The 25,716-nt window shown below is 44.5% G+C and overlaps 1 protein-coding gene across 1 annotated transcript in view; it reads left to right on the forward strand.

The window, feature by feature from the left end:
* LOC115477889 overlaps positions 1-20,194 on the forward strand; it is a 39,050-nt gene extending 18,856 nt beyond the window's left edge. Inside the window, exons 4-9 of the mRNA XM_030215018.1 lie at positions 567-743; positions 1,544-1,694; positions 8,630-8,754; positions 9,022-9,155; positions 17,300-17,570; positions 19,948-20,194. Of these exons, the coding sequence (XP_030070878.1) occupies positions 567-743; positions 1,544-1,694; positions 8,630-8,754; positions 9,022-9,155; positions 17,300-17,570; positions 19,948-20,044 (955 nt within the window). The 3' untranslated portion in view covers positions 20,045-20,194. The remainder of the gene's footprint in view (positions 1-566; positions 744-1,543; positions 1,695-8,629; positions 8,755-9,021; positions 9,156-17,299; positions 17,571-19,947) is intronic.
* Positions 20,195-25,716: the final 5,522 nt, after the last annotated feature.

Below are 25,716 nucleotides of genomic sequence, written 5' to 3' on the forward strand. Positions count from 1 at the left end.
GCAGAAAAAGACCTGCACAGTCCATCCAGTCTGCCCAAGAAGATAAGTTCATAAGTGCTACTTTTTTTTATTTGTACTGTCCTCTTCAGTGCACAGACCGTATAAGTCTGGCCAGCCCTATCCCCGCCTCCCAACCACCAACCCCGCCTCCCAACCACCAGCTCTGGCACAGACCGTATAAGTCTGCCCAGCACTATCCCTGCCACCCACCACCGGCTCTGGCACAGACCGTATAAGTCTGCCCAGCACTAGTCCCGCCTCCCAACCACCAGCCCCAGCACAGACCATATATGTCTGCCCACACTAGCCCGCCTCCCAACCACCAGCTCTGCCACCCATTCTAGGCTAAGCTCCTGAGGATCCCTTTCTTCTGCACAGGATTCCTTTATGTTTATCCCACGCATGTTTGAATTTGACACCTTACATTTTCAATCACAAGTCTCAGGTAGCTGTGCCCTCATATGCCATTATCAAATTTACCCTAGGACTCCAGAAACAGAGCTAGTAAAGAAGTGATCATTCTAAACTCCTGTTACACAAGCAAAGTTTTTTTTTCTTTATTTTAGAAAAGCTGATGTTTGGGGGAAAGGCTCCGTCACTCGAGACGATTTTAGAGAAATAACAGAGAAAATGATGCAGATCCAGCTGGAAGATGACCAGATCCTTGTCCTTGTCGATGCGTTTGGTGAACCAGCATCTAATACAGTTTCTTACATAAAGTTTTTGTCTTTCTTTCAGGGCAGGTAAAAATGTGCATTGGATCTCTGATGTGCTCTTTCCTATCCAGGAAACTTTGTGATTGTTATTTACGAGTAAAATTGTACAGCTGCAGTGTTAGTCCAATTGAATACAAAGAAATAAAGGATCAACCAAAAATGTTATAGGCACTGCTCAGTGAACTCTGATCTTTAAAAGCTCATGCCTCAATAAATTGGTTGGGGAAAAGTTATCAAGCTACATTAAGGGTAAATAACATGACTTAAAGCTCTAACGCAACTTGACTTGTCTTACCATGGAGATATTTAGGCCACCAAGGCTTATATAGTAGAGATGCAAAACATGCAAATTGTATGTAAAGCAGCTCATTACTATATAAATACCAGGTTTAAACCGCAAGTCATGTTGTATGGGCAGAAAATCACGGTAAAATTACCCCAACCGAAAGCACCTAGACAGAGCTTAAAGGGGCTGAATTTTATGGATGTACATTCATTAGTACTTCTTAAATTTAATTCTACTGCTTATTACATTTTTCTTTTTTATGTGTGAAACAAATTTTAAAAAAAGACAGGGGAGAGGGGACGCCAAACATGACCCTGAAAGCAAATCAAAAGTTTTTTCCATTCACATCCCTCTCGAATTTGGAATCTCCAGCATAAAGTATAGGCCTACGGTTTCTCTTGCATATAACAGATTTCCCTATTTTGACATTTAAGATGGTTGAACATTAAAAAAATGAAGCTTGCAATTCTTTCAGCGAAACTGAAGAACATAGTATGATCATTAACATTTTAATCTCTTTTTACATTTTTTTTTTTTACAGACCTACGACAGCTGAATTAAAGGAAGAGGTAGAAAGATTATCTTCACTCATTACTGTCCGCCATCGCCTAGATAAAATAAGATACAGAAAAAGTATTGAAATGGATTTGTCAAGATACACGCACGAACAAAAATCACATTCCCTACAAGAGGTAGTCCTGAATCCAATTAACACAGTACTAATTGAGGAACAATTAAATAACTTTATTTAAAACATAGTCCACAACCTGATCTGGTGCTACAGAGGCATCACCTATATTGCCTAACCTCCTTACCCTGCCCAGATCCCTTCCCTCACCTCAATCAGTAAGGGGACAGTTGCAAGCAAATTAGTGAATGCAGAGGCTTAGCTAGGTGTGTCACCAGGGGAGAAGCTGTTCCCCCAAACGTTATAATGCCTTTGTATCGTTCCATGGTGCGACCACACCTTGAATATAGTGTTTAATTCTGGTCACTGCATCTCAAAAAAGATATAGTGGAATTAAAAAAAGGTACAGAGAAGGGTGATGAAAATGATAAAGGGGATGGGACGGCTTCCCTATGAGGAAAGGCTAAAGTGGCTAGGGATCTTCAGCTTGGAGAAAAGACGGCTGAGGGGAGATATGATAGAGGTCTATGAAATAATGAGTGGAGTGGAATGGGTAGACGTGAATCCATAGACGGTCGGTAGCCAACTGTTTTGGGGAGGCTAAAGGGGGCAGGGCTTACCTCCATAGCGACGTCAATGATGTCGCTGCCAAGGGGGCGGAGCTGACCTCCGTACTCTCCATGGCAGCAACGTCAATGACATCGCTGCCACGGAAGTAAAACAATTAAAACGCACGCGCGAGGGGGGCGGGTAGGGTGGGCGCAACACCCAAACGGAAGTCGACCATTGGGCTGGGGAGGCTTAGCCTCCCCAAGCCTCTTATACGGGGCGCCTATGCGTGAATCGCTTGTTTACTCTTTCCAAAAATACTAGGACTAGGGGGCACACAATGAAGTTACAAAGTAGTAAATTTAATACAAATCAGAGAAAATATTTCTTCACTCAATGAGTGACTGTGTCTAGCTCCACTCCTCCCCCCAGAGACAGTTCATCAGACATATACAAAGTGGAAAGAATTCTGCTGCCAACTTGGGAACCAGTTTAGATCTGCAGCCAGTAACATCCATCACCCAGCCCTTTTCCATCTGTTCCTCTACTTGCCAAGGTAATGTGATTGGGGGTGCTAAACTGGGCCTTATAAACTTGTGGCCTTCACTCCTGATACCATTACCCATTTAATTATCATAGCAAAACCAGTCCTCCACCACTGTAGCTATAGTCTAAGCTTCTAAGATGCATGTTTACTGAAACGTATTAATTGGTTAGGATGGGATTTAGGGTGTGCTAACAATTAGCACAGGTCCATGCTAAAGGCTATCATATGCTAAAAATAGTACACTTAAAAATCCTTGCTGACTGCTTAGCATGCAATGGGGTGGGGACTGGTAAGATTGCCAACTGGATCCAGATTCACCCGACATGTTTGATGCAGTCCCGGTTTTACCGCACTGCATGCAGGGACTTGTAGTTCTGATTTCTCCATTTCATTCCCTAAGAAAAGCAAGACTACAAGCCTGTACATGCAGTAGGGTAAACCCAGGACTGGATCAACCCTGGGCCAATCTGGATCCAGTTAGCAGCCCCGGTCATGGGTGGAGATTGGGTGTGGACAGCGCATTGCAGCACATGATAATTATTGCATACAGTCACTCGTGCAACTAGTGAGGGTACACTTGACGCCTTCTCTAGAAGATGCAGTTATGTGCTTTCATGTTCATGATAAATTAACACATGACTTTAAAAAAAAAAAATACACCTGATATTAGGCAGTTGCTTAAACTGATAATGTTACTTAGCTTTTGCTATTTTTGCAAAAGCTAAGTAACATTATCAGTTTAAGCAATTGCCTAATATCACGCTTTAAACGACTCTTTATGAGATTCATTTAACCCCATGCAGAGCCCTTATCCGCATATAAGTGGAGTTTTCAGACCAGTGATAATAATGGAGTCAATACAACGCTGGCATTGAGTGTAACTATCACACTGTTGCCACGCGATGACTACTGAGGTCAGTGGCGTAGGAAGGGGGGGGCGGTCCGCCCCGGGTGCACACACTGGGGGGGGTGTCGGCACCGCTGGTTACCTGCTCTCTTTGCCCCGGAACAGGTTACTTCCTGTTCCGGGGCAGAGAAAGCAGGGAACCAACGGAGCCGACGTAGCTCCCAGAGACTACGTGCACTCGGCGGGGCGAAGCACCAGCGGTAAAGATGCACTCCGGGAGGGGGGGGGTTGCGCGCGTCGAGTGGGGGGTGCGCCATGCTGCACCCGGGGGGGTGCACAGCGGGGACCCACCCTGGGTGTCAGCCGGCCTCGCTGCGCCGCTGACTGAGGTTGTTTCTCCACTTTAAATAAGAAAAAAAGTGAAGTCACTGGCTAGATACCACGGAGTTTGAAGAAGACTGTGGTAGTTAAGCATATTTCAGCTCTTTCTTAGTATTACTAGTAAAAAAGGCCCGTTTCTGACACAAATGAAACGGGCGCTAGCAAGGTTTTCCTCGGAGTGTGTATGTTTGGGAGAGTGTATGTGAGAGTGACTGTGTGAGAGACAGAGTGAAAGTGTGAGTGTGTGTGTGTGAGAGAGAGAGAGTGAGTCTGGGTGTGAGTGTGTTTGTGAGAGTGTGTGTGTGTGAGAATGAGAGTGTGTGCAAGTGTGTATGTGAGACAGTGTGAGAGAGTGTGTGTGTGTGCGAGAGAGAGAGTGTGTGTGTGTACGAGAGAGAGAGTGTGTGTGAGACAGATTCTCTGTGAGAGTGAGTGTATGAGACTAAGCGAGTGTGTGAGTGACTGTGTGGCACATAGAGAGTGAATGTGATACATTGTGAGACAGAGTGTGTGAGAGTGAGAGTCAGAAAGACATTGTATATGAGAGAGAGAGTGTGAGCCTTGCCCTCCCAATCCATGCCCATCTGTCCCCTGCCCCCTCCATTCATCCTTTTCCAGCAGTTCCCCTCTCTCTCTGAGCCCTGCCCTGCAATCCATATCCATCCATGCCCATCTGTCCCCTCCATTCATCCCTATCCAGCAATTCCCCTCTCTCCCTGAGCCCTGCCCTCCCAATCCATGCCCATCCATGCTCCTGTCACCTGCCCCCTCCATTCATCCCTATCCAGCAATTCCCCTCTCTCCCTGAGGCCTGTCCTGCAATCCATATCCATCCATGCCCATCTGTCCCCTCCATTCATCCCTATCCAGCAATTCCCCTCTCTCCCTGAGCCCTGCCCTCCCAATCCATGCCCATCCATGCTCCTGTCACCTGCCCCCTCCATTCATCCCTATCCAGCAATTCCCCTCTCTCCCTGAGACCTGTGTGGCACATAGAGAGTGAATGTGATACATTGTGAGACAGAGTGTGTGAGAGTGAGAGTCAGAAAGACATTGTATATGAGAGAGAGAGTGTGAGCCTTGCCCTCCCAATCCATGCCCATCTGTCCCCTGCCCCCTCCATTCATCCTTTTCCAGCAATTCCCCTCTCTCCCTGAGCCCTGCCCTCCCAATCCATGCCCATCCATGCTCCTCTGTCACCTGCCCCCTCCATTCATCCCTAAACAGCAATTCCCCTCTCTCTCTGAGCCCTGCCCTGCAATCCATATCCATCCATGCCCATCTGTCCCCTCCATTCATTCCTATCCAGCAATTCCCCTCTCTCCCTGAGCCCTGCCCTCCCAATCCATGCCCATCCATGCTCCTCTGTCACCTGCCCCTCCATTCATCCCTATACAGCAATTCCCCTCTCTCTCTGAGCCCTGCCCTGCAATCCATATCCATCCATGCCCATCTGTCCCCTCCATTCATCCCTATCCAGCAATTCCCCTCTCTCCCTGAGCCCTGCCCTCCCAATCCATGCCCATCCATGCTCCTGTCACCTACCCCCTCCATTCATCCCTATCCAGCAATTCCCCTCTCTCCCTGAGGCCTGTCCTGCAATCCATATCCATCCATGCCCATCTGTCCCCTCCATTCATCCCTATCCAGCAATTCCCCTCTCTCCCTGAGCCCTGCCCTCCCAATCCATGCCCATCCATGCTCCTCTGTTCCCTGCCCCCTCCATTCATCCATTTCCAGCAATTCCCCTCTCTTCCTGAGCCCTGCCATCTCAATCCATGCCCATCCATGCTTCTCTGTCCCCTGCCCCCTCCATTCATCCTTTTCCAGCAATTCCCCTCTCTCCCTTCCATGATCCCCCCTCGCATCCATGCTCTTCTGTCTCCCATGTCCCAGCCTGTCCCGCCCTCTTCTCCCCCCCCCCCCTTCGCATCCTTGCTGTCATTTCTCCTCTGCCCTCCCGCTCCCATTGTTCAACTGCCCACCCTCTTCTCTCCCCCCCCCCCCCAACATCCCTTTTTTTTTTTTTTTTTAATTTACCTCCGTGGCGGCGGTTCCAGCAGCGCAGCGTTAGGGAAGGAGGCGGCGCTCCCCGACGTCTAGCCTTCCCTTCGCTGTGTTCCACCTTCTTCTGACGTCATCCTTGACGTCAGAAGAAGGCAGAACACAGCGAAGGGAAGGCTAGAGACGTCGGGAGCGCCACCTCCTTCCCTGACGCTGCGCTTTGTTTGTTTTTTTTTCCGCCCTCGACGTCATGACGTTTGACGCGAGGGCGGGGCAGAGACGGCTGGCAGCCTGGCTGGCTTCACACCACGAATCCACGAACCCTTCAAGTAATGTTTGAGTGACTTCAGAACGTTGTCTTCAGAACGTTCACGGTGCGTTTTATTATATTAGATAACTCTTCTTTGGATCGCTGAAACTTTGTCTAGTGTTATCAGTAACTGAAGGAGACATGCTGGCCACGCCCCCAACAGTTATTACATAGCCTTTACACTTATCACGTGTTGAGGCCCTTTTACCAAACAGCGGTAAACAGTGGCCTTAGCACACCCTTATGCGGTAAAATGGCAGAATTTCCTATTTTTGTATTAATGGCCACACACTAATTTTTTTCATTAGGACATTACCATTAAAACTGATTAGTGCGTAAGCCCCTACTGCCACCCATTATGTAAGCATTAAGGGCTTATTCGCTAAGCGCATGGCAATGTAGCTGCATTAACTAATTAGCATAGAACATGCCTGCCCACTCTCCAACTTCCAAACACACCCCCTGCACCAAAAAAATAAATTTTAGATTTTAGCGCATGGATAGCACATGCACATCTCCAAATTACTGCGGGACACCTTAGCGCACCCTGTGATATGCCATTTTTTGCTACTGTAAGCATACATTACTGCTTACTACAGTTTTCTAAAAGGGTCCTGTTAATTGTTGCTGTTAAAGCAGAGCAAGTGCCAAAAAAAAAAAAAAACTTACCACTTTTTAATACACAGGCTTCTAACTGCATATGGAGCCAGGGGCAAAGTCGCAAAGGATTTTAGAAACAAGGAAGGTCATTTTGAATTTCTTTCTGAACGAGACAGGAAAGCAGTGGAGCTCACTGAGGACAGGGCTGCTCGAATTCCACCTTTCATAGCTGATTAGGTGGTGAGTAGCTGCATAAAATATTAATTCGCTTATTATGAGTAAGGATCCTGGGAGATGCAAGGAAGTTGCACAAAGAGACAAAGCTATGAAGGTAATCACAGCACGTAACAGTGATCATAGAAAGACAGCTGGATTTAGCTCATGCCTTTTTCAGTACTAGCTCAAGGCAAGTTACATTCAGATACCTGGAGGCATATTTTCAAAGCACTTAGGGGTCCTTTTATGAAGCTGCGGCATTGGCGTGTGTTTTTGATGTGCACCAAGGCCCCCTTTTACAGCAACGGGCACCTCTACCGTCTTTCTTCCACAGTAGATTATAATTAGTCCGTGCTAACTGGTTAACACAGAGTTAAAACAGGAGCACTTAACATCTCCAAAATAGGAGGCGGTAAGTGTTTCTGCATTAATTTCTGGCAGGTACCATGTGCTAATGGAACATTAGCACACAACCTGAAATTGAAAGAAAAAATAAGCCCTAAAAAATGCCACATTTAATCTGGGTTTAAACCAAAGAAAGTCCTGCATTAACTCGCATTAAGCCCAGATTTTACCGTAGTTCAGTAAAATGACCCCATAGACTATCACTTACAGAAGCATTAAGCTGCTAAACTATCCTAAACTCTTCCTCTATGACACCTGTTAAACATTTATATACCTTAACAATGGAAAACCTTGTTGTACCCTACTAAGACTAGAAAACACTCAATGAAGTTACATGGCAATACTTTTAAAACGAATAGTTATGCTCTGGAACTCATTACCAGAAGATGTAGTAACAGCGATTAGCATATCTGGGTTTTAAAAAGTTTTGGCCAAGTTCCTGGAGGAAAGGTCCATAGTCTTCTATTGAGATAGATATGGAGGAAGCCACTGCTTGTCCCTGGGATCAGTAGCATGAATCTTGTTACTCTTTGGGATTTTGGGATCTTGTTACTCTTTGGGATTCTTCCATCTACTTGTGACCTGCATTGGCCACTGTTGGAAGCAGGATACTGGGCTAGATGGACCATTGGTCTGCCCCAGTATAGCTATTCTTATGTCTATCTCAATAGAAGGCTATGGACCTTTCCTCCAGGAACTTTCCCAAAACCTTTTAAAACCCAGATATGCTAATCGCTGTTACTACATCTTCTGGTAATTTATTTATTTATTTGTTGCATTTGTATCCCACATTTTCCCACCTATTTACAGGCTCAATGTGGCTTACATTGTTCTGTAAAATACCCTTCTGCACACAGAATACACACAACACATTTACACCTTTGAAGCAGGTTTAAATCTCTATGCTACTGGGTGTCATGCTAGGATCCTGTTTGATAAAGGCAAATGGGCACGTTCCTTGCTTTTAAAAACAAGCATAAAAGAGGCAACCTATTATAAAAATTAGTCCTGTGACATCCTCACATCATAAATTAATCCAGATATACAGATTTGTCACCTACTAATGTTGCCCCTGAAAGAAGCCCTGGCTGCAGCAAGTATCCCTTGTATTTAACATTTTATGTCCTGTCTATATTTCAGCTACAGACAATCATTTGGGATCTTCTGCAGCATAAGCTTTGGCCCTTTTGCAATGTTTTTCTCAGCGTCTGCAAAAATACAGACTGCACTGCAGACAAAGAGAAGCTGGATGCCATACTGCAGAGGTCTTTACCTTCTTGTTTTTCTACCAAGAATGTTGTCCGTCTGTGTTTAATAATATGTTTTTCTTGTTTCTCATTGGAAGTGTAGATAGTGTTTTAGAAAACAAGATGCTGCCATGGCAAATGTTCAGCATATTTCATGTGTCGTCTGCACTAGCATAACATGTAAGCTCTCAAGAATAAGTGCTGCATCTTCCCTAGGCAATGTTTCCTTTGGCCACTAGATGGCTCTGTAGGCACTATGTTAACTTTCATTTTCTTTGATCTCAGAATGAATGTCAACCTCCTACCAGAGGAATTTGAGAAACTGTGGCACAGTCTACCCGTCAGCTGTCCCCAGGAAGCAATTTCCTTAAGAAAGTTGCTGTATTATTTTGCCAAATTTAAAAAGCCAAAGGATAATGGTAAGAAAGTATATCTCAGCTGCATTTTGGGACTTGAAACATATCATTATCACGCTTGAACAGCACAGAACAGTACCGAAATTTTGTTTGCATTAGAAAAAGTAGTTGTGCATGTAGATGTGGACAGATGAAAGTCTCCGGAGTTCAGTCCATTACTGCTTTGTGTCTGCAACACAAGCCTGTTCAAACAGTGGCATAGCTAGAAGGCAATTTCCTCCTCCTTACCTACAAATGCACTCAGTCTGCGGCTCCTCACTACCTCTCCACCCTCATCTCCCCCTATGTTCCCGCCCGCAACCTCCGCTCACAGGACAAAGCCCTTCTCTCAGTACCCTTCTCCACCACTGCCAACTCCAGGCTCCGCTCATTCTGCCTTGCCTCACTCTATGCCTGGAACAATCTTCCTCAACCCCTACGCCAAGCCCCCTCCCTACCCATCTTCAAATCTCTGCTTAAAACTTACCTCTTCAATGCTGCCTTCGGCGCCTAACCGCTTGAGCAATATAGAATGCCCTATCTATCCACCCTATTAGATTAACTGTTCACTTGTCCTCTAGATTGTACACTTGTCTTTAGATTGTTCTCTTGTCTTTTAGATTGTAAGCTCTTTGAGCAGGGACTGTCCTTCTATGTTTAAATTGTACAGCGCTGCGTAACCCTAGTAGCGCTTTAGAAATGTTAGTTAGTTAGTAGTTAGTTAGTGGCTAAAGGACAGGGCCGTGCCTAGGGTCTCTGGCGCCCCCCTGCAGACTATCAATTGGCGCCCCCCCCCCCCCCCCCCGTGAAAATGATCACGCCCCCCCCCCCCCCCCATGAAAATGATCGCTCACCACTTGCCACACTGAAAGGAATTGTCAGCAATATTCTTAGAAACAAATTGGTATACATTGCAAAATAAGATAGCAGATGTAAATTCTCAAAGTGGACATATTCCAAATGCTAAAATGAAAATAAAATGATTTTTTTCTACCTTTGTTGTCTGGTGACTTTCTTTTTCAATCATGCTGGTCCAGTATCTGATTCTGCTGCTATCTGTCCTCTTAACTCCATTTCCAGGGCTTCCTTTCCATTTATTTCTTTACTTTTCTCCTTTCTTCTTCATTTCTTGCTCTATATCCATTTCCAGCAATTTCTCCTCTCTCCCTGGGTCCTGCCCTCCCATCCATGTCCATTCTTGTCCCTCTCTGCCCTTCCCTCCTCCATCCATAGCCAGCAATCCTCCTCTCTCCCCTCCCCTCCATTTCCAGCAATTTGTCCTCTCCCTGGGCCCCCATGTCCATCCTTGTCCCTCTCTGCCCTTCCCTCCTCCATCCATAGCCAGCAATCCTCTCTCCCCTCCCCTTCCAGCAATTTGTCCTCTCCCTGGGCCCTGCCCTCCCATCGATGCCTCTCTGCCCTCCCATCCATGCCTCTCTGCCCTTCCCTCTGCGCCCTGGGGCCTTTAAATCTTTTACTTCTGGTCGCAGCAGCGTCAGTGAAAGCGGAGCGCTGCCGACATCTCCCTTCCCTTTGCGCTCTTGGTTCCATCAGTGTCCGCCTTCTTCTGACGTCAGAAGAAGGCGGGACACTGAGGGAACCAACGAGTGCAAGGGAAGGGAGACGTCGGCAGCAGTGGCGTAGCTAGGGTAGTTGACACCCGGGGCCGGTCATTTTTTTAAACCCCCCCCCCCCCCCCCAAATCCAGTACTAGGCATACCGAGAATACAAAACACGACCTATAGAGCAATTTTACCATACCATAAGCAGTCGTTTCTATGAGTCACACAAGGAAAAGGAAAGCATCTTAAGCACTACAGTGAGCACTAGAACATCAATTCACCTATTGTAAACGAAACCAGACAGAATAGTACAGATCGTCGATCCTGCACAGTCAATGCCAACTGAAAGCCATGTCTTTTCACAAACACAGATACACCCTAATCCACTATAGAATAAGTAATCATAAACTTTCTATTTAGACAAAAATTAAACTGAACCCCCAATGCCAGACTCTGCATACAATGCAACGCCACAGAAACAGAAAATGTCTCCTAGTACTGTGCAAAATATAAAGACAGCAGATGTAAATTTGAAAAAACTAACAAATACCAATCACCACTTTACAAATTAACAAATAGAAATAAAACAAATACAGAAAATAAAATAATACCATTTTATTGGACTAATACATTTAACTTCCAGAGGCCAAAATCTCCTTCCTCAGGTCAATACAGTATAGTGCTGTTACAGTATCCTATCCTGATCTGAGGAAGGGGGTTTTGTTCTCTGAAAGTTAAGTCAAAATGTATTAAAATTAGTCCAATAAAAAGATTACCTTATTTACATGTTCTATTTATAAACATTTATTAACACAGCTAAAATACTATATCCTAAAGCAAAATAATAAAAATATATATTTACAGTTTGTTGTCTTTGGTTTCTGCTTTCCTCATCTTCTTTTCACCGTCTTCCTTCCATCCAGCATCTGTCTTCGCTCTCTCTCTGCCATCCAGTGTCTGCCCTCTCTAATGTGCCTTCCATCCACATCTGCCCTCTATTTCTGCTCCTTCCATCCACCATCTGCCCCAGTCTGCCATCTCTCTCTCCCCCTTCCATCCACCATCTGCCCTCTCTCTCTCCTTTCCCTCCAGCATTTGCCCTCTATCTCTGCCCCTTCCATCCACTGTCTGCTCTTTCACTCCCTTCTATCCACTGTCTGCCCTTTCTCTCTGCTCCTTCGATTCACCATTTGCCCTCTCTCTTTCCCCCTCCCATCCATTCAGGGTCTGCCCTCCCTCTCACTCCCCATTCCATCCAGGATCTATCCCCCCTCTCTCAATGCCCCCTCTTTTCGGCTCCCAGTTCCCACCTGCGGCTGCCCCTAGTTCCAGATCCATTGATTCTCCCATCCACCTCTGCCCCAGGCATGACCCCATTCTCCCTCCTGCTCACTTTTCAGACCCCAGTTCCAGATCCATGCCCCTTCTCCCATCTGTCTCCCACCCAGTCCCTTCTGCCCATCCAAGTCCCCCTCACCCCATCTGTCTCCCACCCAGTCCCTTCTGCCCATCCGAGTCCCCCTCACCCCATCTGTCTCCCACCCAGTCCCTTCTGCCCATCTGAGTCCCCCTCACCCCATCTGTCTCCCACCCAGTCCCTTCTGCCCATCCGAGTCCCCCTCACCCCATCTGTCTCCCACCCAGTCCCTTCTGCTATCCAAGTGCCCCCACCCTCACCCCATCTGTCTCCCACCCAGTCCCTTCTGCCCATCCGAGTCCCCCTCACCCCATCTGTCTCCCACCCAGTCCCTTCTGCTATCCAAGTGCCCCCACCCTCACCCCATTTGTCTCCCACCCAGTCCCTTCTGCTATCCATGTGCCCCCCCACCCTCACCCCCACCCCATCTGTCTCCCACCCAGTCCCTTCTGCCCATCCGAGTCCCCCTCACCCCATCTGGCTCCCACCCAGTCCCTTCTGCTATCCAAGTGCCCCCCACCCTCACCCTGTCTCCCACCCAGTCCCTTCTGCCCATCCGAGTCCCCCTCACCCCATCTGGCTCCCACCCCGTCCCTTCTGCTATCCAAGTGCCCCCCACCCTCACCCCATCTGTCTCCCACCCAGTCCCTTCTGCCCATCCGAGTCCCCCTCACCCCATCTGTCTCCCACCCAGTCCCTTCTGCTATCCGAGTCCCCCCCACCTTCACCCCATCTGTCCCCCACCCTCACCCTGCCTCGTCTTCTCCCTGCCACCCGGTCTTTAAAAATAAATTGCCGACGCGATAGGGAGCGCAGCACCTCGTGTGCAAGTAAAAGAAGCGGATCCGATCATCTCATTGGGCCTTCCTTCACTGTCCCGCCCTAGAGGAAATAGGAAGTTGCGTCAGAGGAGGGCGGGACAGTGAGGGAAGGCCCAATGAGATGATCGGATCCGCTTCTTTTACTTGCACACGAGGTGCTGCGCTCGCTATTCGCGTCGGCAATTTATTTTTAAAGGGCTGGTGCGGGGGAGGGGCTGCCAGGAAGAAGAGCAGCGGGAGCGGCGGCACCCCCCTTTTTTATGACACTCGGGGCGGACCGCCCCCACCGCCCTGCCCTTGCTGGTCGGCAGCGCTTTCACTGACGCTGCTGCGACCCAGGTGAAATATTTAAAGGCCTTTGCGGCGCGGGGCGAGGGTAAGCACCGCGGCGGCGCCCTCCAGAGGTGGGCGCCCCCCTGCGGCGCTTACCTCGCTTACCGCATCGGCACGGCCCTGCTAAAGGAGTGGAGTGGGTGGGCACGATGCATATGATGCATTTTCTCTCTGCTCTCCCTCCCCCCAAACTTAAACACTGAATATCTTAGCTCATGAAGATCCCCAACTCCTGCAAGCTAAAGACATCCTCAGCCTGCTGAACCCCCAGGCAGTCAGCTGCAGCACTCCTGGCTGCCAACACTAGAACCCTATGGAGGCTGATTTCTCACACAGAAACTAAGCATGGGGTGCTGGCAGTAGTGGCCGGGAGCACTCCAGCTCACTGCTGTGGTGTTCTGACAGCCCAAAGGTTTGGCAGGCTGAGGATGTTTTCAGCTGGTGGGGCTTCTGCTTAAGTACATAAGTTTTGCCATAGTGGGACAGAGCGAAGGTCAATCAAGCCCAGCATCCTGTTTCCAACAGTGGCCAATCCACGTTACAAGTACCTGGCAAGATCCCAAAACAGAACAATACATTTTATACTGCTTATCCTAGAAATAAGCAGTGGATTTTCCCAAGTCCATTTTAATAATGCTTATTAACTTTTCGTTTAGAAAGCTATCCAAACCTTTTTTTAAAACCTGCTAAGCTAACCGCTTTTACAACATTCTCTGGCAAAGAAATCCAGAATTTAATTACACATTGAGTGAAGAAATATTTTCTCTGATTTGTATTAAATTTACTACTTTGTAACTTCATTGTGTGCCCCCGAGTCCTCGTATTTTGGAAAGAGTAAACAAGCGATTCACATCTACCCATTCCACTCCACTCATTATTTCATAGACCTCTATCATATCTCCTCTCAGCTGTCTTTTCTCCAAGCTGAAGATCCCTAGCCACTTTAGCCTTTCCTCATAGGGAAGCTGTCCCATCCCCTTTAACAAGCAATAATGAGCACTAATTGGCAATAATTAGAATTTGAGCATACAACTAAGCGTATTCTGTCATGAACTGCGCCTAAATTCTAATGTGTGCAGTTCAAAAGGGGCATGACTATGGGCAGAGAAATGGGCTTTTTGTGGGCATTCTGGAATTTGTGTGTGCAGTTATAGAATATGGCCCAGTGCACATAAATCTATACGCAGGGATTTACACCATTCATGATACACTGACTACACTGACTACATAATTTGTTACCTTTAGATTGTAAGCTCTCTTGAGCAGGGACTGTCTTTCCCCATGTTTTAACTTGTACAGCGCTGCGTAACCCTAGTAGCGCTATAGAAATGCTAAGTAGTAGTAGTAGTAGTAGTAGTTATTGTTGGTGTAAATGGGGACACAGAGTTTTAGGTGCTATGATATCAACTAAGCCTATTCTATATACTGCACCTAAATTTAGGCATGCTTTATAGAATACGCTTAGGTGGAAATGTTTTCCATGTGATTTTTTAGGTGCCATATATAGAACCTGGCTCTTAATGTACATTTTTTGCCAATAAGTGTCACCCCTGTCTTAAAGAGGTTTTCTCATTTTGTGTCTATGGGGAAAAAGCTTTGAGTTGCTATCTAATAAAATGTTAGGATGCAATTCATGTGTTTATGAGCATTTAAGATAAATGATTGCAAATAATGAGCCATATTTTCTCAAGGGTGTGAATATATTTCCTCTTTCTTCAAAAAGAAATGCTGAAATTTATATGCACTCAGTAATTCCACTAGAAAAGTAAGCAGAACTCTGGCAAAGTAGAAATCTGTTCCTCCAAACAGCATTTGAATATTTAAAAAAACACATAAGCATACAGTTTGTAAGAGGTTTGTCACTGGGGCTTGTGACTCAGAAGAGACATCATTCAGCAACTGGAAACCCCAGACTGTATAGATAGAACTATTTCTGCCAATCCTGATTTCCTGTGGCAGATTTTATCAAAATTCTGCATACGTCACATCTTAGTATTAATGCAATTAATGTAGGCAAATGTAATATATTAATTTAATTTAAAATTTAATAATTATAATGAATAGGTCACTAGCTGACCGCTAGAGAGAGAAATCACAAAAGAAAGTTATCCATACATTTTCTACTTTTAATCTCTCTATAAAATACTACAGCATGGGCAGCCCTATGGCTCCAGGTCGTGGTTTTCCATCCAGCCCTCAGGGACCACTTGGCCAGTTGGGTTTTCAGGATATCCACAACAAATATGCACGAGATATGAAGCTGTGGCCAAGTGGTTAAAGCACCATTCTTGTAATCCAGAGTTAATCCAGAAGTGTCCAGTTCAAATCCCACTGGTACTACTGAAAAAGCTGTCCCTGACGAGCACAGGGATCCCCAGAAGCTTAGCCGGTGGTGGGAGGCAGGGCTGGTGGTTGGGAGGTAGGGATAGTGCTGGGCAGACTTATACGGTCTGTGCCAGAGCCGGTGGTGGGAGGCGGGGCTGGTGGTTGGGAGGCGGGGCTGGTGGTTGAGAGGCGGGGATAGTGCTGGGCAGACTTATACGGTCTGTGCCCTGAAAAAGACAGGTACAAATCAAGGTAAGGTATACACAAAAAATGGCACATATGAGCTTATCTTGTTGGGCAGACTGGGTGGACCGTGCAGGTCTTTTTCTGCCATCATCTACTATGTTACTATGTGTTAGCGTGCACTTCCTCTTTGCATGCAAATATCTCTCATGTATATTCATTATGGGTATCCTGAAAACCTGGCTGGCCAGGTGGTCCCTGGGGACTGGGCTGAAAACTATTGGGCTGAGCAGTTTGATATTATTGAGGCTAGGGGTTTTCAACCCAGTCCTTGGGACACACCCAGCCAGTCGGGTTTTCAAGATACCTACAATAAATATGCATGAGATAAATTTACATCCGGTGGAGGTAGGGCATGCAAATTTATCTCATGCATAATCATTATAGGTATCCTGAAAATCTGACTGGCTAGATGTGTCCTGAAGACTGGGTTCAGAACCCCTAGGCTAAGGCAGAGAAATATAAGAGTGATGCTGGTCGGGCAACCTCGGTCCTCAAGGGCTCCAACCCAGTCGGGTTTTCAGGATTTCCCCAATGAATATGTATGCGATCTATCTGCATAAAATGAAGGCAATTCATGTAAATATCTCATGCATATTCATTGGGGAATTCTTGAAACCTTGACTGGTTTGAGGACTGAGGTGCCCAGCCCTGGGCTAGAAGGCATGGACTGGTGGTCCAGCTCTTCAGTTCTGTCTCGGCTATTATCCCACTCCCCCTTATATCTGGAAATCCTGCAAACCTCTTCCCTCACCAATTATCCACCACCCAGTCCTAGGGACACACCATGTTTTCAGGATATCCACAGTGATTTCATGCTAAATCGATCCTGTAAATATTTATTGTGGATATCCTGAAATCTAGACGGGCTGAGTGTGGCCCAAGGACTGGGGGTAACCATCGCTCTACGGCACACTGTAGAGATGATGAACTCGAGTCTAAAAGAGGGGACAGGTAGGCACTGCAGCAGCACCTCAGCCAGCCATAACTGTATTAGCAAACATCATTCTAGCTCTTAAGTTAGATCCCCTGTGCTGCCCAGGAATATTGCCTGGGGTGGAGAATTCAATAATTGATTCAAAATGTAGATGAATATTGACCCTTAAGTGATTTAAATGGCCAGGATAGGCTCCCAACTGATTAAATTCATTGCCCAGGGCTAACAGGATATATTTAGCAGCATCTGACTGGTTTGCGGCACTGAATATACCACGGTCAATATGGTCTCTCAAAATGAAAAACTAGGCAGCACAAGCTTTCTCTGATAACTAAAGTAATTATTCTGAATTTTAAATATGTTTTAAGAAATAGACCAATTAAATTTTTTTAACATTATGAAAATTGATCGTATACACTGACTTATTGTTACAATTATCTACCTTCTTAAAAAAAAATCAAGCCGTGTAACTATCTAAGCATGTTGAATGTTGCAAAAGGTAACTAGGACTTCATTGTGTTTCCCGGCAGTTCCTAAAGATGTTGGTGCTGTTGCTCTTATTCAGAACAAACTGAGCTCAAAAATAATCAAGCAATGGAAAGAAGTGAAATCCATCATTAAAGCCAGAGACCCTAAGGGCAACGGACAAGTATCATTCACAGAGATCTGTGCCCTTTTCCTGGCCCTGAAGCTGGACATTACTCCAGCAGAGCTCGACACACTGTGCCAGACATTTGATCTGAATCAAGATGGGAACTTCCATTACCTTCCATTTCTAAAGTTCTATTTGACGACACCAAGGTAAGCTAGGTCCATCCACCGCCAACTCTAGGCTCCGCCCTTTCTGCCTCGCCTCACCCCATGCTTGGAACAAACTCCCTGAGCCCATTCGCTAGGCCCCCTCCCTACCCATCTTCAAATCATTGCTCAAAGCCCACCTCTTCAATGTCGCTTTCGGCACCTAATCACAACACCTCTAACTCAGGAAATCTAGACTACCCCAACTTGACATTTCGTCCTTTAGATTGTAAGCTCTTCTGAGCAGGGACCATCCTTAGTTATTAATTTGTACAGCGCTGCATAACCCTAGTAGCGCTCTAGAAATGTTAAGTAGTAGTAGTCTTGTATATTTCTATATTAGAGCTTTAGGGTGGACACAATCCCTCAGATTCTATAAAGATCTCTCAAATCTGAGCGCATTCCCAAGATGCATGTGGAACTTAATTGGTTAATGAACCATTAACAAGCAATAATTGGACACTAACACTTTATTTATTTATTTATTTATTACACTTGTATCCCGCACTTTCCCACTAAAAGCAAGTTCAATGCGGCTTACACAGTAGTGGATAATATAGAATTTTTAGATAAGGTAAGAAATTAAATATAACATAGTGATAGCATGGATGGGTAGGTAGAGATAGTCGATAGAGAGGGGGGTAAGTTGGGAGATAAAGTCTGGGTCAGTGTCGTCTCATTGGTATATGTTAGGTAGATGGGTTCATAAGATTAATCTGGGTCTTTTGGGTAGGCTTGCTTGAATAAATGGGTTTTTAGTGCTTTCCTGAATGGTAGATGGTCATAGATTGCTCGGATAGGTCTAGGGAGTGCGTTCCAGAGTTGGCTGCCCAGGAAGGAGAAATTGGATCCATAATAAGTTTTGTACTTGAGACCTTTACAGTTGGGGTAGTGCAGGTTGAGGTAATTTCGCGAAAATACTGACATGTTTCTTGCTGGGAGGTCGATCAGATTTATTATATAGTCCAGAGATTTGCTGTGTAATATTGACGTTGTCTCCAATTAAGAGTTGTGCATGCATCTATCTGTGCCATATTCTACAACAGTGGGCACCCAAATCTTATAGCATGAAACCCAAAAGGGGCTGCAGCCATAGGAAGGGCACAGGAAGGTCAGGGGCGTTCTGAAAATTTGAATGCAATGTTATAGAATACTCAGGATGCGCACCCAACTTGCACACCAGGATGTACACCTGATTTTGTTACAAGAAATGATTTACTTGGGGAATATTGCTCTAAAGCACTCGCCACTGTTTATAATTTAAGAGCAGGCGCTGTATTTATAAGTTTTAGGATATTAATTTCTCCACCAATCACCAAAGGTGATAATTGCAATAAATTAAATAAATTAAGTATATATCTCTGTTGAAATGCAGTTTTCTGTACTGCAAGATTAACCTTAACAGATACCATATACTCAGAACACAAAGAGACTATATTTTTAGCTTCAGAAAGGTTTATTAAGTTACAATATGATTAATGCAATCATATAAGGCTAGCACAAACGAGAGATAGTTCTTTTAAGAGATCTTTACAGATAATCTGTACTTAAGTAAAGTAAAGTAGCAGGTCTAGATCAAAAGTTATGTTACTTACAAGTCCTTGTTACATAGTATGAACAGCATGAGGTAAGCACATGTTTGCAGAAGAGGTCCTCATAGCAGGCAGGTGGGCTACAGGTCCCAGGAAGAGAGAATCTGTAGAGAAGAATCTGTATTGCAGTTGAAGGGAAGCATCTGCTGTCCTACCTTTATGCCCCAAATTAACCGGGCACTGGTCTGAATATTGGCCAGTGCCCATTTACGACCAAATTCTATAAATGGAACCTAAAACACTGGTGACAAAAAGAACCTCATCCTTAGCGCTATTCTATAAACCTTGACTAAAGTTAGGTCTCAGTTTATAGAATACACGTAGCGCCTGTCCCCACGACTAAACGTTAGACACGACAGTGTACACCAACGAAAGCCTGGTGTAAAAGCCCATGCCTAACTTAGCAGGCTAGAGGTAGGCAGGAGCCTCTCCTGCCCAGTTTAATCCTTTTGAATATCGGCCCCCTAATAGTTTCAAAATAACAATTGATTCTTTGTAATAATTGCATCAGACAAGATGGATAGAGATTGCACGTAAACCAATACATAGAGAAATAAAAAGGCTACCATCTTGAGTACTGCTTCCTCAAAAGGCAATGATGTGTAACCAGCAGCCTTTCCTGAAGCCCAAAAATAGTTTAATGCTGCCTCGGTGCCAGGGTGGGGAAAGCTTGCTTTTTTTTTTTTTTTTTTAATGTGGCATCTATTCAGTTTTTCCTATTTTATTTTTCTCCTTAGTAAGTCAGAAATGGCCTTTTTCTGTGCATAAGATTTATCATTTTCTTTCAGGCAGCTAAATTCAGAAGAAAGAAGAGCCGAAAAGGAAACAAATCAATTCAATATTGAAAATTTGAAAAAGCAGTTGAAGGCTCAAAATATGCAGTAGTAAATAAAATGTACATTGCTAGACTATTCAGACACATTCTGGCAGGATCCAGGGATCATATTTTTGATTTACACACGATTATATTAGATCACAGGATGGCATTATTGAATATTTTTATTTTATATGTATTTTATGCCATTCCCCGCCTCAAATGAGTGAGAGATCAGGGAGGCAGTATATAAAGATGAATAAATATATTTGATGACATTTCTGTGGGTAAAAACTTGCAGAAATAAGCATTTATTAAATTGTCTGGTTTATACGTGTACAAACTCATGTGCATACAGCCATTATGGGATGGATTCTATAAAGCTGCATGCTCAACTTTCCGACTAGCCTATAAATTTTAATGCGTTATGAAAGTACTAGTAAAAAAAAGCCCATTTCTCATTGAAATGAAACGGGCGCTAGCAAGGTAATCACCTTCTGCCATTAATGTTTTTAAGGGAAGTTCCAGCGTCTCCCCTCCCTCCCAATTCCAGGGTCCTCCCTCCCTGCCTCCCTCCCAGTTCCAGGGTCCCCCCTCCCTTTTTCCCAGTTCCAGGGTCATTGTCCATCCCTCCCTCCCTCCCTTCCAGTTCCAGGCCCCCTCCCTCTGAATTTTAAAAGTCATCCTGACTTACCTTGTCGGGGTTACAGCCACCGGCAGCAGCGGTAAAAAGCGTGCAGGCTCGGCACTTACTTCGGTTTTCCCTTCTCTGTCTCTCAGCTCTGGTCCTGCTCCTGCGGAAACAGGAAATGAGGGCGGGACCAGAGCTGAGAGACAGTGAAGGGAAAACTGAAGTGCCGAGCCTGCATGCTTTTTATCGCGCGAAATAAGTCAGGATGACTTTTAAAATTTGGAGGGAGGGGGTCTGGAACTGGGAAGGATGACAACCCTAGAACTTAGAGGGAGGGGGGACCCTGGAATTGGGAGGGAGGGGGGACGGATGACAGCCCTGGAACTCGGAGGGAACGAACTTCCGGTGGGCGGGGCACTGATCACGAGTGCGATCCCTACGAACACTACACAGCTTCACTGCCACGGAGTCAACTTCAGAACGTTGGAGGTGTGAATTATTATATTAAATGTCAGTTCTACACTTAATTATTAAATTATGCACCTAATTGGCCTTAAGTACCAATAACTCTTAAATTGGTATTAATTGGCACTAATTTGTGGCTACACTTGTAACTGCCCTTAGGCGCTATGCTATAAATTTAGGGCCAGATTCTGTATATGGCAACTAAAGCATGTGCAAATCAGCACATGCACCCAATTTGTGGACACAGCTTAATTGCTTAACAAGCAGCTTAATGCCAATAACTGGCTGCTACTAACCAATTATTGTCATTAAATGGCCTTTCTAGGATTTACGCACAGGCTGTTTTCGATAACGATCCTTGAGTAAATTCTAGCATGTGTAAATTTGGGGGCATGGTTAGGAGCATTTCAGGGCCGTTCCGACATTTTACATGCATGAATATAGAATTCAGCCAAACTGCACCTAATTTAGACAATCGGTATTTACACCTACTTTTAGGCGCAGTTTCTACCCTAAGGGTCCTTTTACTAAGGTACACTGAAAAAATGGGGCTACGCTAGTGTAGGCATGTGTTTTGGGCATGCGCAGATCCATTTCTCAGCATGCCAGTAAAAAAAAAAAAAAAAAAAGCCTTTTTAAAAATTTTTGACAAAAATGGACATGCGGCAAAATAAAAATTGGCTTCTATGATGGGGCTGAGACCTTACCGCCACCCATTGATTTAGCAGTAAGGTCTTATGCGGTAATCATCTATGTGCATAGAATGATGATTACCGGCTGGTTTCCACCATGCACAGGAAAACAAATTTTATTTTCCGGCGCGCATAGCAGATGTGCACAAAAAATGAAATTAGCGCCCGGGCCACATGGTAGCTCCAAATTGACACGCACAGGACATGCATATGCACCTACGCAGCTTAGTAAAAGGGCCCATAAGCTAAGCACTATCCTGTAAAGGACATATACCCCCATAGGCTAGCATTGAGCACAAACGTTTTGGCACTGATTTTTAGGCCAACAAAAAGAAGGTACAAGGCTCCCGCAAAAAAACACATAAAACAACAAAGAAAGAGGAAGGAAAACCAAAATAGCCCAGATAAAAACCACGAAGAGTAAGAGCACCAAAGAAGTTTATTAGGACCCTACACGGTCCGCGTTTCGGCCAACTGGCCTTCTTCAGGGGTCTTCAAATTGACATATACAGATGTGCCTCCAGCATTCTCATGGAGTAAAAGGCATAAACGCTGGTGCTGACGTGTAGGGTCCTAATAAACCTCTTTGGTGCTCTTACTCTTCGTGGTTTTTTATCTGGTCTATTTTGGTTTTCCTTCCTCTGATTTTTAGGCGCCGCTTGTAGAATTTACCCCTTAGCACTGCACTCGCTGACAGGCTCTGTTTTAACATAAGACTATCTCTGCTTCAGGAAGCACATGAAAGCTTGGCTCTTCAACCAGACCTTTAACCTAGAACGCATGACGTTAAAAATATACATATTAACGTCATGGGGGCCTTTTAGGCCCCCATGCACATAATGTAGAAAAACACACTTAAATAACTTTCACAAGTTTATTTCAAAATTGCTCAATAAAATATGAATAGTGGACAACATTTTAATTATAATTTTTCACAGAAAACACCAAAAAATCTTTTTTTTCCCAAATTTCACGCAAAGACATGAAAACACACAAAAATGCATAGAAATCTATAGCAAACTAGCTGCAGCTACATTTTTATTCTAACTTTCTTTTCTATTATATTAGTCTTCCAAACAATTCTGACATGTTATTTTTTCAGAAGAGTGTTCTTTGCAACAGTTTCCTTACAAGTGGAACAATATCGCTCAGTTTTCCTCTCTATGTTTCTTGGACACATGAAACAACGCTTTCGTTTTCTTTCTCCTGGCTCTGGAGTAATCTGAAACTGTACGCCACACCGTTTCATTGCTTCTTTAGTTTTCTTTGGCAAGCATTTCAAGTCGCTTCGCTCTATCATGTGAGGTATTACAAGTTCATGACAAAGGTCCTTCAAGAGTAAGCGTCTCCTGTCCTTCCTCTGTGCATGAAATTCAGGATGAGTTTCTGTATAAATAATGAATGAATTTAGGGCTGCTACATCAAGCATATTTAAAAATAGTACTACAGGCCATCGTTTTGTTTGCCTCTTACACGAATATTCTCCCACCATCTCATCCATTTTATCTACACCTCCTTTTTTTGCATTGTAATGCAGGATGATTTCTGGTTTCAATTTTTGGTTATTGCTGTCAACACTGCAATCGTGATGCATGGTACTGAGTAAAATTACAGATTTCTCCTTCTTTGCCTTGTAAGATACCAAAGTCGCTTTGTTATTGAATCCAAAGACACTCTCATAAAGTGCTCGCTGACGATTGTGTTTGAGTGCTGCTGGAATTTCTCGTCTGTTTTGCTTTATAGTACCAACAAGTGTAATAGCTTTTGCAAGCAGAAAATTGCCTAGTTCAACATTGGTGAAATAATTGTCCATGGTGATGTTTCTACCTGAATTGAATATTGGAACAGCAAGAGTTTTGACTATTTCAGACCCCAGATCCTTCTGTACTGGTGCACCAACCTCTTTGCCACAGTAGATTACGCCATTTATGCCATAATAATTTGCAGAATCACACATCCAGAAGATTTTTATACCGTACTTGGCTGGCTTGCTGGGCATGTATTGTATGAATTTGCAGCGTCCTCTGAACGGTACAAGTTGCTCATCTACAGTAACATTAGTACTAGGATTGTAAAGTTTTGTGCAATTTTTGATAAATATGTTCCAGATATAACTGATAGGGGCTAATTTGTCTGTTTCAAACCTCGCTGCACGAGTTCGCTTATCATCAAAGCGAATGATCCTTCTAATTTCCTCATATCTGCCCACTGACATTGTCGCCTTATAGTGTGGATCAGAAAGTGGGTCCAGAAATAATTCTCGTATTGGGACATCATACGATTTTTGACTCCCTGCCAGCAGGAAAAGTCCAATATATGCATAAAGTTCCTCTTTTGAGATATTTTTCCAGGACTTATTTTTTGCTGAAGCGATACGTCTTCCTTCTAGGTTTGAACATAATAGGACCTCTTCTGCAATATTGTCAGAAAAATAAGTACAGAATACATCTTTAGGGGTAAAGTAACTGGGACTTCCCACAGCTCCTTGAGCCTGTCTCACAATATTGTGTATTGGAGTACGTCCGACTAATGTAGGATTACTGTCCCAAAAAACATTCGTTTTGGATGTTCTACTTATCACTTCTTGAGGATCCACTAGATTCACTTCTTCATCATCAGAAGAATCACTGGATGAGGATGTTTGATTAGCTGGTGGCAGATATTCTTCATCAGACAAAGATAGTTCACTTTCATCATCGCTTTGAAACATAATCGCTTCAATCTCTTGGTCAGTCAGACACTTGGAGGAAGACTGTGCCATTGCTGACTAGATGTTAGAAAATGAAACAGATTTCCTCTCAACAGCTTATCTTATCACAGGTCCTTCAGCAATTAGCTCACAGTGTATACTGTCCTCAGTGTTCAGAGGACCTGAGGTGATGTCATGGCCTTATCACTCCCTCCAAAAATCACATGACATCCTCACATGTTATTATCCACACCCTGGCCCCTCCACCAGCATTACTGAGTACAAATAAAGTAACTTGAGACACAAACACTTCTGAGAACATGATAAAAACAGCGGGGGCCTAAAAGGCCCCCAATTCGTACAGATGTAGTTTTCACCAAACAAGCATTGTTACACCATAATGCCTATGAAAAAAAATTATATGAACAACTGGATATTATCAACAATGACATACTTGAGTAATACCTTGAGTTTCAAAATTCTAACTAAAGTAATTTTGCAGATAATAGCAAAAATGTAAGCATGGGGGCCTAAAAGGCCCCCAATATGCGTTCTAGGGTTAACAGAAGAAGTAACTAAGGTCCTAGTCTCACACGCACGCAAGGAGTGACATGGGTGGCACATACTGCAGCAGGACATGCTATTGTATTGTTATCTGAATATTTTTACTGCTGTAATTGTCTATTGCTTATGCTTGATTTATTCTTACTGTACACCACCTTAAGTAAATTCTTTCATAGAGGCGGCAACTAAATCCTAATAAAATAAATGATTAGGCAGAGACGGTTGGGAGGCGGGGCTAGTGCTGGGCAGACTTATACAGTCTGTGCCAGGGCTGGTGGTTGGGAGGCGGGGATAGTGCTGGGTAGACTTATACGGTCTGTGCCAGAGCCGGTGGTGGGAGGCGGGGCTGGTGGTTGGGAGGCAGGGATAGTACTGGGCGGACTTATAAGGTCTGTGCCCTGAAAAAGACAGGTACAACTCAAGGTAAGGTATACACAAAAAAACTAGCACATACGAGTTTATCTTGTTGGGCAGACTGGATGGACCATGCAGGTCTTTTTCTGCCGTCATCTACTATGTTACTCTTACCATAGCTGAGATAATATTTAATCACCGCTCTGAACTCATGTACACTTTTTTTTTTAATTAGTCCCCTTATTTTCTATAAGAAGAGTTAGAAAATATAGATAGGTAAGAGAGTAAGAACTCTCTTACCTATATATATGTTCCATCTTTGCTTATACCATAAGCTATTAAAATGTT

Source organism: Microcaecilia unicolor, chromosome 9 (genome assembly GCF_901765095.1).
Source record: "Microcaecilia unicolor chromosome 9, aMicUni1.1, whole genome shotgun sequence".
NCBI classification, from domain to species: Eukaryota; Metazoa; Chordata; class Amphibia; order Gymnophiona; family Siphonopidae; genus Microcaecilia; species Microcaecilia unicolor.